The sequence below is a fragment of the Vitis riparia genome, chromosome 1, assembly GCF_004353265.1.
Source record: "Vitis riparia cultivar Riparia Gloire de Montpellier isolate 1030 chromosome 1, EGFV_Vit.rip_1.0, whole genome shotgun sequence".
NCBI classification, from domain to species: Eukaryota; Viridiplantae; Streptophyta; class Magnoliopsida; order Vitales; family Vitaceae; genus Vitis; species Vitis riparia.
Genome location: NC_048431.1, coordinates 503,936 through 515,376, shown reverse-complemented (window position 1 = coordinate 515,376; position 11,441 = coordinate 503,936). Strand labels below are relative to the sequence as shown.

At 34.0% G+C, this 11,441-nt stretch overlaps 2 protein-coding genes across 2 annotated transcripts; one reads left to right on the top strand and one right to left on the bottom strand.

The window, feature by feature from the left end:
• The first annotated feature begins 543 nt into the window (after window positions 1–543).
• On the top strand, window positions 544–6,262 carry LOC117919896 (probable leucine-rich repeat receptor-like protein kinase At1g35710). The gene is made up of 11 exons (XM_034837187.1): window positions 544–794; window positions 884–1,031; window positions 1,520–1,591; window positions 2,114–2,185; window positions 4,484–4,555; window positions 4,657–4,800; window positions 4,897–4,977; window positions 5,088–5,159; window positions 5,278–5,349; window positions 5,899–5,970; window positions 6,066–6,262. Exons 1-11 carry the CDS (start codon window positions 701–703, stop codon window positions 6,154–6,156), a joined length of 990 nt encoding a protein of 329 aa, XP_034693078.1. The 5' UTR covers window positions 544–700; the 3' UTR covers window positions 6,157–6,262.
• A 98-nt stretch (window positions 6,263–6,360) lies between these two features.
• On the bottom strand, window positions 6,361–8,210 carry LOC117919888 (pentatricopeptide repeat-containing protein At5g66520-like). Its single transcript, XM_034837175.1, has one exon. It carries the CDS (start codon window positions 8,055–8,057, stop codon window positions 6,447–6,449), a length of 1,611 nt encoding a protein of 536 aa, XP_034693066.1. The 5' UTR covers window positions 8,058–8,210; the 3' UTR covers window positions 6,361–6,446.
• Between the last annotated feature and the right edge of the window lie 3,231 nt (window positions 8,211–11,441).

Here is an 11,441-nt window from a genome sequence, read left to right as displayed (position 1 = left end):
TGACATTGCACAAAATGTCTTAATTTTGAGAAAAAAAGTACATACAAGTCAACTTGATGGAAAGTAAATTTAATGGGTCAAATTCAAAAAATAAATTACTATAAAAGTTTAACGTAAATAAATAATTTGAATATTATTTTAATAATGCTACAAGATAATAATAATAATAATTTAAATGAGTAATTAATTTCATCAAAGCCCTTTTTCTTGATCATATATTTATGAAATATTCAAAATATAATTTTTCTAAATTGAATTCATCGTTTAATCTTTCATTTACCACATGAGATTTTGACTATTCAATTATGAATTAATTGGTCTTGATTGGAAAAAAAAACACTAGAACTTTTAGGTCATTTGAATTACATTTCATTTCAAGCTTGTTTGAACTGTAAAAGTTTTTTCCATCATAATTATTTTGTGGAATAAAATTATAATTTTCCATGATGTCTTTCTTTAGAAATATTTATTTATTAATAAATGAAAAATTTTAATCATTAGAAAAGAAAAATGGAAAAGAAAAGAAAATCCACCGACGAAGCGGTTTTCAACTCCTCGTTCCGCGTCCGCGTCCGCGTCGGCAGAGGCAGAAGCAAGAAGTGAAGTGAATCTCCATTGAAACCAGAGAGAGAGAGAGAGAGAGAGAGAGAAAAGTGGTGAATTGGATCCTTCCATATGTGAGTGTTGATCCAACGGCGAAATGGCTCGTCCGTCTTCTTCAGTGGCTTTGAATCTGATTCTCCTTCTGTCCTTGTTTCTCGACCTCGGCCTCTGCAAAACCCTAAAGCGTGATGGTAATTTTCGGATCTCGAGCTCGGATCTGGTGTTTTTGAGGTTGGAATGGGGTTAGATTTGATTCGGATGTGGGGTTTTGTGGTTGCAGTGAAGGCTTTGAACGAAATCAAGGCGTCTCTGGGATGGAGAGTGGTGTACGCGTGGGTCGGAGACGATCCCTGCGGCGACGGCGACCTCCCGCCTTGGTCTGGTGTCACCTGCTCTACTCAGGGTGATTATAGAGTAGTTACTGAACTGTAAGCGTTCTCTCTTTCTCCCTCTCTATATTTTTGGGTACTTCTTATTTGCATTGATTTGGAAGTGTGTTCATGTTGTAACTGTCGTTTGCTGATTGTTCATTAATGTACGGTTTTGTTGGCGTTTTTCAAGGTGTTTTTTCTTGCTTTTGGGAGGGGAAATTGCGTTTTTTCTAGCTAATTAAAGCTTTAAAAGTACCTTAGAAATGTTGAATTAAACGTTATATTGTGAAGTGTTTGAGTTTAATACTTGTGGGTGTTGTAATGCAAAGGGGTGTTAAGGATAATTCATAGGAATGAATTTGTTTTAACGTACGGAATGATGGTTGGTAATTGATGTTTCAGTTATATATTGCAAATTCATTGAAATGAATCTGTTTTGAACGAATGAGTTGTGGGGGTCAAGTTGAAATTTAGAAACGATGGTTGCAATTTGATGTTTCAATAATGTGTTGAATGCTTATTGGAATATGTTTGTGTGCTTGCAGGGAAGTTTATGCAGTGTCGATTGTGGGGCCTTTTCCTACTGCTGTGACCAATTTGTTGGATCTTACAAGGCTGTAAGTTTCTTTCTCCTTCTGATTAATATGTGATTCTTGGCTTCTGGACTATAGAAATTGCATCCACCCTTGATGCATGAATGATATGTGCAATTAGTATCGTCTCTGACTGGTTTTCTAACAAAAAGTTCGTTTCAACATTTTTTTTGTCACAATATATACTCAGTTGTGCTGCATGGTATTTTTTTGAGGACATGCGTAAATGATCTTCTATCTTTGATATTTGTTATGAATTCTGAAGTCATTTTTGAATGATTTGAAGCTGTTTTTTGCTACGGTTTTGTTTTAATGGCTGTTCACTGATGTGCTAGTTTGCTTGTGTATTAAAATCCCAAGTTTGTATGTTTGTTATGATAGTTCATTGGCCCTTAATGTATTCTAGGATTGCAATGGTGAATTTATTCCCCTTATCTTCAAATGTAAAGAATAACTGGAAGGTGTTTCAGCACTATCAGAAGTTCTTGTTTTAAAATTCCTTTTCCTTCAATTGTCTTTAATCTGTATGACTGTGTATTATGGCAGGGATCTCCATAATAACAAGTTGACTGGGCCTATTCCTCCACAAATTGGACGGCTGAAGCGTCTTAGAATACTGTGAGGCTCTTAACTCGCTATCAGATTTAATATTGGTCCACTTGATTTCACTTTGACATTTGACTTACGCACATAGCATGTTGTCTTGGCGTATGTTCTCTATTATTATATATTATTATTGTTCTGCCATGGATATAATTCGGTTGAAGCAAACATGGAAATGCCCCCTAACTTAACGTATTATGAAATGGCAGCATCTATTTTAAGAGACAGAATGCATTCTTCAATATGTCTATGTTTTGGCCATTGAGCAAAATAGTTCGTTTGGGAACTCCCAATAATTAGACTTGAAAATTGACATGACAAAACAATCATGGTGATAGTACTTTAAGTTGTTGTAGCAAGATTGATCTTAGAATTGGGACAGTCATAGCCATTGATTCTCTACTCGGTGGTATGGGCCATAGGGTAGATTCCTTTCTGTTGTCTTTGCATCTTTATCTTAAATCACATATGTTGTACATTGTTTTTGTATAGAAAGAGTGGCTTGTATGGATCTTATCCTCACAAATTTTCAAACTGTAGTGAAGTAGGTTACATAAGTTTTTACACATTCTTGGGGATAACTTTCTCTGTCCTATTAATAGGATTTTCTTTTGCCTTTTACTTGGCTGTTGCATGACATTGTCCACTTTAAAAGAGCCTATATATAGAGCATATCAGCTACTAAAAATTTGTAGGATTTGTTATCCTGATTTTAACATAAGAACTACCTTGAAAGTTGGTGCCTATTTTGTGTATGCAGCATGTTCATTTTGATAACACTGCTACTGATGATGCCATTTTTTCAAATCAAATATCAGTGGTAGTCTTTTGGGTTGTTATCTAAAGCATGGAGCCTGACTAAATTTAATTGAAAAAGCTGTAGGTATCTCGCAGGTTGCCTTTGGCATCAATCTTCTTTTTTCAGTGAATGTACTGATAGCAAAATATTGTATATCTTCAAGGCGGAAACAACTTTGATTGTTACAGTTCCCTATTTTATGACCCATTTCCACAGAAGCATGCCAGATTTTGTACTTCTCTGACATGTAGCTAGACCTGGCTAATATGTGTCTCAGACATTGATGCATCTTTTCGGATGTGTAACATGTGTTGTTAGCATGGCATAATCCAAGTAATTGGTCATGTTGGTCACTCTGGTCTTTGCTACTAAGAAACTGTTATTGTAGGCAAATAAATATAGATCTATGAATATAAAAATAGAGTCATAATTAGCAGGCTTTTGCTTGCTTTAAGCAGCTAAAATGTATGTACCAGGTTTTGGACTATGCAACTATTAACTGTTTCAGGTTTTGGAATCCTGTTTTCCTAGACACTTTCTTCTGCTTTTGAAACCTTTTAAGGGAGCACACTTTAAGCTGCACCATTCATGCCTTTTCTTTTGGTTTGTATTTCTCACAGTTTCTTTTTTTAGAAACTTGTGCTTATGGAAAATATTTTGGGATCTTATTTATATCTAATCTACAAAGATCATCAGTGGTTCATTTTGTCTTATTAGAAATGAAAATGGTTTTTAAAGATTAATTGACTGGTACTTGGTAATATTGTAATGAGCCAGTGATTACTTAATTATAATCAGCGTTTATGAATATACAATGTCATGATCTTGTTGTTACTCTAGATCCTGAATTCTTTATGGTTCCTACTTTCTGCATTTATCTAGGAGGCTTTCTATGTGTTTTCTCATTCCGTTTCCTAATGCTTTGTATATCCTCCTATGTTTGTGCAGTAAGAACCACGTTTCCTGCCTCTGGTTCTGATGCTTACTTCCTGCACTTTCTTGATCCTATGATATTTTTGAAGGAATGATCTTGTATTGTTTGAGGCATTGTGGATGATATCCCAGTTATTCAAAAATAACATGCCCCTTTTAACTTGGGATATTTTTATGTATAACACCAATTGCTTGTCTGAATGATTCCTTTTAGCAAGAATATTACATAGCCATATGAAATGCAACCTTGAAAGGCATAACAAGATTTGCCTAGGTCTGCCCTACATGATGTCATAAGGCTTGGCTAGTTGATTTTGTTCGACTATAATTCATAGTTGTTTGTATCATCTCATGCACTTCCTGATACTGAGCTATTATGCCATGCCATGCAAACCTATGCATCATTATATCAGTGACCTTTTCTGTACTTCCAAAAATGCCTGTTGGATTAATACCAGATGTTGTTTTGTGAACACTTTTCCTAACCTGAAGCGAATTATTAAGCTTTTAATTTATTCTCTCTCATCTTTTTATTGTGTACTGATCTTTTGTCTTATTTTATCATATTTGGTTTCTTTCAGTAATTTGAGGTGGAATAAGCTACAAGATGTCATTCCTCCTGAAATAGGTGAATTGAAGAGATTAACACATCTGTGAGTAATTTCATTTTTCTGAAGATTATTGTTGTTGGGAATTCTTGTTGTAACACCTATCCTTCTTACAGTTAGAAGATTGTTAACTGATTCTTCTGCAGATATCTGAGCTTCAATAATTTCAAAGGGGAAATCCCCAAGGAGCTTGCAAATCTTCCTGAGCTTCGTTACCTCTATCTACATGAAAATCGTTTTGTTGGCCGTATTCCTCCAGAATTGGGCACTCTGCAAAACCTTCGGCACTTGTAACATTTCTTCTTCTCTTTGCAGATCTTGTTCTAGAGAAACTATCTCTTTATCTCAGTAGTAATGCAACCCATTGTAATATCCCATCTTTGTAGGGATGTTGGCAACAATCATTTGGTGGGTACCATAAGGGAACTCATACGCATTGAGGGATGCTTTCCTGCTCTTCGCAACCTGTAAGTTAATCCCAGTTGAGGAATCCATAATGAATTCATTTATCTTTTGTAACTATTGGTATTATAAACTGCTAATTCTAAGTAATTCTGCTTTTAATTTTTCTATGCAGCTATCTGAATAACAATTATTTCAGTGGAGGAATTCCAGCACAACTTGCAAACTTGACGAACTTAGAAATCTTGTAAGTGTTGCTTATGTATGTCACTGTTAATTGAGGTTTTATTTCTTTTCTGTGTCAAAATTTCCTTTCCTTTTTCTAGTCATAGAGTTTGTAATGTTGATTGCTCTGTTGGTTACAGGTACCTATCCCACAACAAAATGTCTGGTGTAGTACCATCTGGGCTTGCTCATATTCCTAGATTGACTTCCTTGTAAGTTTGGATTTGTGCAATTGTATCCCTTTTACAATTGTGCTGTTTCATCCATATGTAAAGAAAAATATTCCTTCTTTCACTTACTGATATGCATCAAACTGGAAGTTTAAGCACACAGTTCAATGGGATCTCGATTAGATCTCATTGACTGACCATCTTTCTAGCCATTCTCAAAAATGGTCTACAAAGCTAGACCATGCATTGGGCATGAAGCTGCCAACTGGATTATTACTGTCATGGTGACTTTATACTGTAAGATAATTAGCTAGGGAGCTCTAACCTGACCCCTGTAAGACCTGGGAAGATTAGCTTCTTAGTTCCTTTCCATCATAAAGTCAATGTATTCATTATTGTGTTTCTTGATGGGTCATTTTCTTGCTGTTGTGGGGACATTCTTGGAAAATAGGAAAGACTAGAATTCCATCCATCAAAATCCTGAAAGGGAGTAATGAATGGATGAGGACATGACCATAGAGAAGGGATTTTACATCACTGTTTGTTGATGCTTTCAGTATATATCTAAGGTCACCTTAATTGTAATTTCAGGTTCTTGGATCACAATCAATTTTCAGGGAGAATTCCTGATGCCTTCTATAAGCACCCTTTTCTGAAAGAAATGTGAGTCCACTTCTTTACTCGGATCTAGGCAACTTACAGTTTCTGAAACCCTATGTTAGATGGAGGAACTAATGATCGATTCCATGCTACTGTAGGTACATTGAAGGAAATGCATTCCGGCCAGGTGTGAAACCCATAGGTGTACACAAAGTCCTCGAAGTTTCTGACACGGATTTCCTCTTTTAGTCAAGATATCAACATATTTTTTTATTTATATAATGTTGTACTTGTATGTGCAAAAACATATGTTCAACCTATTCTCTGAATAAAAAGAGAAATTTAGCTTCTTTTTGTCTCCAATTATCGCACTGATAAACTCTGCCCTCAAGTTAATCAATACCTGGTTTTGCGTTGGTTGAGAGTTGCTTATGCTGTTCATAGACCCATAGAGAATGAAATATCAAGATTCATTGTGTTTTGCTTCTGTTGTGAAACCTTGTGCTGTTTCTGACTTCCCACACCCAGAGGGCTGGTTGTCAAGCTTGGATGCATAATGTCTCATCAACTTCAAACGGATATGGGTTGAACCCAGAATAATCCATCTGCTTATTCATCTTCTCCAAAACTCTATGTACTTCTTCCATCTGCAGATGTGTCTCTTCCCCTGCAATAAACTCATGAACAACCCCATTGATCTTGACTGAGCTGCAACCTGGAGCCTTGTCTACTCCTCTGTTTTCCATCATCTTCCTTATTCTTCTCACATGGTCCTGTTTTCCTGCAGCTGCATATAAGTTTGAAAGCAGAACATAGGCCCCACTGTGATGTTCTAAATGGAAGAGTCTCTGTGCTGCATCCTCAGCCACTTCTGTTTGCCCATGACTACAACAAGCGCTCAGTAATGCCCTCCAAGCTATGGCTTGCTCCGTGGGGCTGCTTGAATTAGGCATTTTGAGGATGAGTTCCTTGGCTTCTTTCAGGAGCCCAGCTCGGCCAAGAAGGTCAACTATACACCCATAATGCTCGCTCTTGGGCTCGATATTGTATACTGTACACATGCTATTTAACAGCCTTATAGCTTCATGTGCCATGCCTGAATAACTACAAGCAGTAAAAACGGCAATGCAGGTGATATCATCAGGCTTGACACCAGCCTTCTCCATCTCTGAAAACAGCCTAAGTGCATTGTCTCCATCTCCATTCATTGCCATCCCTGAAATCATGGCATTCCAACAAATTGTATCCCTTTGCGACATTCCGTCAAACAGTTTCTTGGCTATATCCAAACTCCCACATTTAGCATACATGTCTATCAGACCAGTGCTCAATCTCACACTCAGTGGATGACCCAATTGGTCCAAATATCTATGGACCCAAACCCCAATTTCCATAGCTCCTAAATGGGCACAAGCACAGAGAATGCTCACAAGAATGGCCTCATCAGGCTCCAACCCTGTGGACTGCATCAAACGGAACATCTGCAAACCCTCCTTAAAACAATTGTTCTGCACATACCCAGATATGATTGAACCCCATATTCCTCTATCCTTCATGGGTGCTTCATCAAAAAGCATTCTTGCTGTCTCAACATCACCCACCTTTGCATACCCAGAAATCATGACTGTCCATGACACAGCAGTGTGCCAAGGCATTTCATCAAATATGCATCTTGCTGCCCTCGCATTTCCAAATGATGAGTACATGGCAATCAAAGTGTTACCCACAAAAATATCAAACCAAAACCCCAGCTTCACACTCTGCCCATGAGCCAATTCTCCTAGATGACAGCTCTGCAGCCCTGCACAGGCCTTCAACACATAAGGAAGGGTGTAGTTGTCAGGGTACAGCCCATTTTCCAGCATCTGGGAGTAAATCTGAATGGTGTTGATCAGTTTGCCCTTGAGTACGAAAGCTTTGATCATTGTGTTGCAGATGCAGATGGTGGGGTGTTGAATCTGTTGAAAGAGTTTCCAGGCATGAGGGAGGCTCCCGTGAAGTGGGTGTGAGCAAAAGGCCAAGAGCCTGCTGAGGGCAAAGCTATCAGTTCCAAGCCCGCAAGTGAGTACCTGGGCATGAGCCTCCTTCAGCTGCTTCATATGCCTACATTTTTCCAAAAGTAAGAGGCATCTTCTCCTACATCTTGACATGGGTTCCAACAACCTCCTTCACTTACCAAACCCACCAAATTTTAGGACCGGATACATCTCAGTATGACTTGTGCATTAGGTTTTTTGTTGGGAGAGTGCTACTGCTAATGTAGTAATCGGCATCTTGGTGGGTCCCGCTATCGGAAAAAATGGTATCGAAAAATAAAACGTGGACAATTATGGTTTCATTTTTTCCCTCCTAAGTCTCACTGAAATATGAGTCCATCGCTTTAGGAAAATTCTAGGGTACCTTTTCGGCACGTACCGAAAAAGTTTTACCGGCCATTGGATCTTGTACAACCATTTTAAATTTGAAATAAAAATTCCACTTAACTAGTTAGGGAGAACCGGTTGTGACCTTATTTCTTCCTTCATTCTCAATATTTTTGGGTTTAAATAAAATAATTATGAGATAAAAATATAATTGAAAAAAAATAAAAAATAAAAATGATATAAAATTTGAAAACATATTTATTAACAAAAAAAAATATCATATATCATAATTACATTATTTTATTTTTAACAATTTATTAAACATTTAAATTCAACATAAAAATGAATATGGTAATATTACTCTTTTAAGTTACTAATGATAGTATTTTCGAAAATAAATTTGTAATTTAAAAAATTTTAAAACTAAAAATCAATATGAAAAATGTGATGAAAGTACTAAACATGTATTTATCACATTTTTCATACCGTTCTCATATTTTTCGTACTCAAAATTATTTATATTTTTAAAATTTCAGATTACTTTTTAACTTGAAATAACAATAATATAGTTTAATAATATTATTTTGAGTTATTATTGATAGAATTGTTAAAAAAACATAAGAATTAAAAAATTTTAAAATTGGAAATAATGTAAATTATCCTAAAAAAATTAGAAAATTAAAACACTAAAAAATTAGAGAGGATATGAAAAATGTGAGAAAATGTATGAAGATTATAAGAAATCCTCACATTCTTCATACCTTACCTCACATTCCCGTATCCTGAAATTTAACAATTTTTCGATTTTTTCGATTTTTTTTCCACTTAAAAATATAAATAATATTGTTTATCAACTAATGAAATGATGAAAATTATTTTAAAGAAAATTAAAAAATTAAAACACTAAGTAATTATAGAAGGTATGAATAATGTGAGGAATGGTACAAAAAATGTGAGGAATCCTCACATTCTTAGCACCCTTCGTCATATTCTTTTTACCCTAAAAAATTGTACAAATTTTTTTCCACATGGAAATACAATAATATTATTTATTGATACTAAATAAGCTTAGAAATGATGGAAATTACTCTTAAAAGAAATTAAAAAAATTACTCTTAAAGAAATAATGAAAGTTCGTACTCTCTCTCACAAAGTTTGTACAATTTCTTACAAAGTTCGTATCATCTCTCACAAAGTTCATACCCTCTCTTATCAAGTTCGTATCATCTCTTACCAAGTTCGTACCCATTTTTACAAAGTTCGTACCCTCTCTCACAAAGTTCGTACCCACTCTCACAAAGTTCGTACTCTGTCTCACAAAGTTCGTATATTCTTTCACAAAGTTCGTACCATATTTCACAAAGTTCATACCATTTCTTATAAAGTTCGTACTTTTTTTCACAAAGTTCGTACCTCATCTCACAAAATTCGTACCCCATCTCACAAAGTTCGTACCCACTCTCACAAAGTTTATACCCACTATCACAAAGTTCGTACCATTTCTCATAAAGTTCGTACCATTTCTCACAAAGTTTGTATCATCTCTAGAAAATTTGTATCATATCTTACAAAGTTCGTACTCCCTCTCACAATTTTTGTACATCCTTTCAATATATAAAACTTCATCTTCAAATTTAGTCTACGAATACACAAAATAATAATATAAAAATATTGATGACAATTTCATAACAAACGATTAAATACTCTCAATTCGATTAATAATAACTTAGAAAAAAATTAAAAAATCTAGATGTTATAAATCATTACATATTTAAATGTCATTTAACATGACATTTCTACCTACAACAATTATATGTAAATGGAAAAAAAAAAAAAATCAAATGTTACTTTTTAACACTTGCAACCACTTGACATCTTTCGTATAATGTCTTTTTCAAAACATATAAAACTTCATCTTCAAATTTTATCTATGAACAAAAAAAAAATTATATAAAAATATTAATAACAAATTGACAACAAAATTTTATAATAAACTCATAAAAAATTCTAAAATCGTTATTTAACATCACATTTCTTCCTACAACAATTATATTTGGATAAAAAAAAAATCAAATATTATCTTTGATACTTATAATCACTTGAAATCCTTCATCTTCTTCATATAATACAAATTTTAAATTTTCTCTCTCAAAAAGTTTTAAACTTGATATTGAAATTTGATTCATCAAAATACATCTTACATATTTTGTAATTTGGTAGTTGAAATTATTTAATTTTTATATTAAATTATTATCTTTTTTATATATGAATAATGAGAGTATAAGAGTAGTTGATAGGATTTTCTTTTTTAGATAGAGTTAGATAATTCATTAAATAACAAATTATATTTGATATTTAATAATAAATTATAAAAAAAATTGTAATATTTAGATATGTATGAAATGCATGTGATTATTTCTCATCAACAAGGCATTTTTACCGATTTGATAAGTTTTTATAAATTTTTTTATGACATATACTTTACACATGTTATTTTATTATTGGGTCAAATGTGGGTAGGTACCCAAAATAAAGTGTGGTACCAAAGAACAATCCATCGCTTTATACCGGAATCCCTTCCCAATCGGAGGCACGGTATCGAGGATGGTACTGTGCACTAGGGTACCGAATTCTCCTTTTCGGTATCATACCCACAAAATTAGACCAATAGTTATAAGGCACGTGCCAAGGTTTGGTAAATTAAAAAAAAAAAAAACTCATCCTATGGGTTACCAAACGGTCCCATGCCATGAAAATAATCCAAGGGTTGACATTCAAAGTCTTCGTTCCAACGGTTGCAACTCATTGGAGGCTAAAATTTTCCATTTTTATTATTATTCATTTATGTTTTAATGTCATTTCTTTGTATTTTGATCTTATTTATTTATTTATTTTATCATATTTATTTATGTTTTTTTTCAAGTACCCAAATCCAAAATTATTCCATATCTTACAATTTTTTTTTAATTTAATTTTTATAAGGAGTTAAGTAAGATTATGTAAGAAGATCTTAAACATATATGAGAAGCATTTTTTTTTTTAAATATTAAATTATTCTTTCTTAACCGGGTGATAGTTTATAACATTTGAAAATATATTCCAACATAAAACAAAAGTGTTAAGGTATTTTTATTCAATTGCGCAATAGAAAAGTGTGTTAGTAATGTATTT

Coding starts and splice junctions, on each gene's coding strand:
- LOC117919896 (XM_034837187.1), top strand. CDS start 701: ATGGCTCGTCCGTCTTCTTCAGTGGCTTTGAATCTGATTCTCCTTCTG. Junction 2,186..4,483: donor CTGAAGCGTCTTAGAATACT/GTGAGGCTCTTA, acceptor GGTTTCTTTCAG/TAATTTGAGGTGGAATAAGC. Junction 5,971..6,065: donor CACCCTTTTCTGAAAGAAAT/GTGAGTCCACTT, acceptor ATGCTACTGTAG/GTACATTGAAGGAAATGCAT.
- LOC117919888 (XM_034837175.1), bottom strand. CDS start 8,057: ATGTCAAGATGTAGGAGAAGATGCCTCTTACTTTTGGAAAAATGTAGG.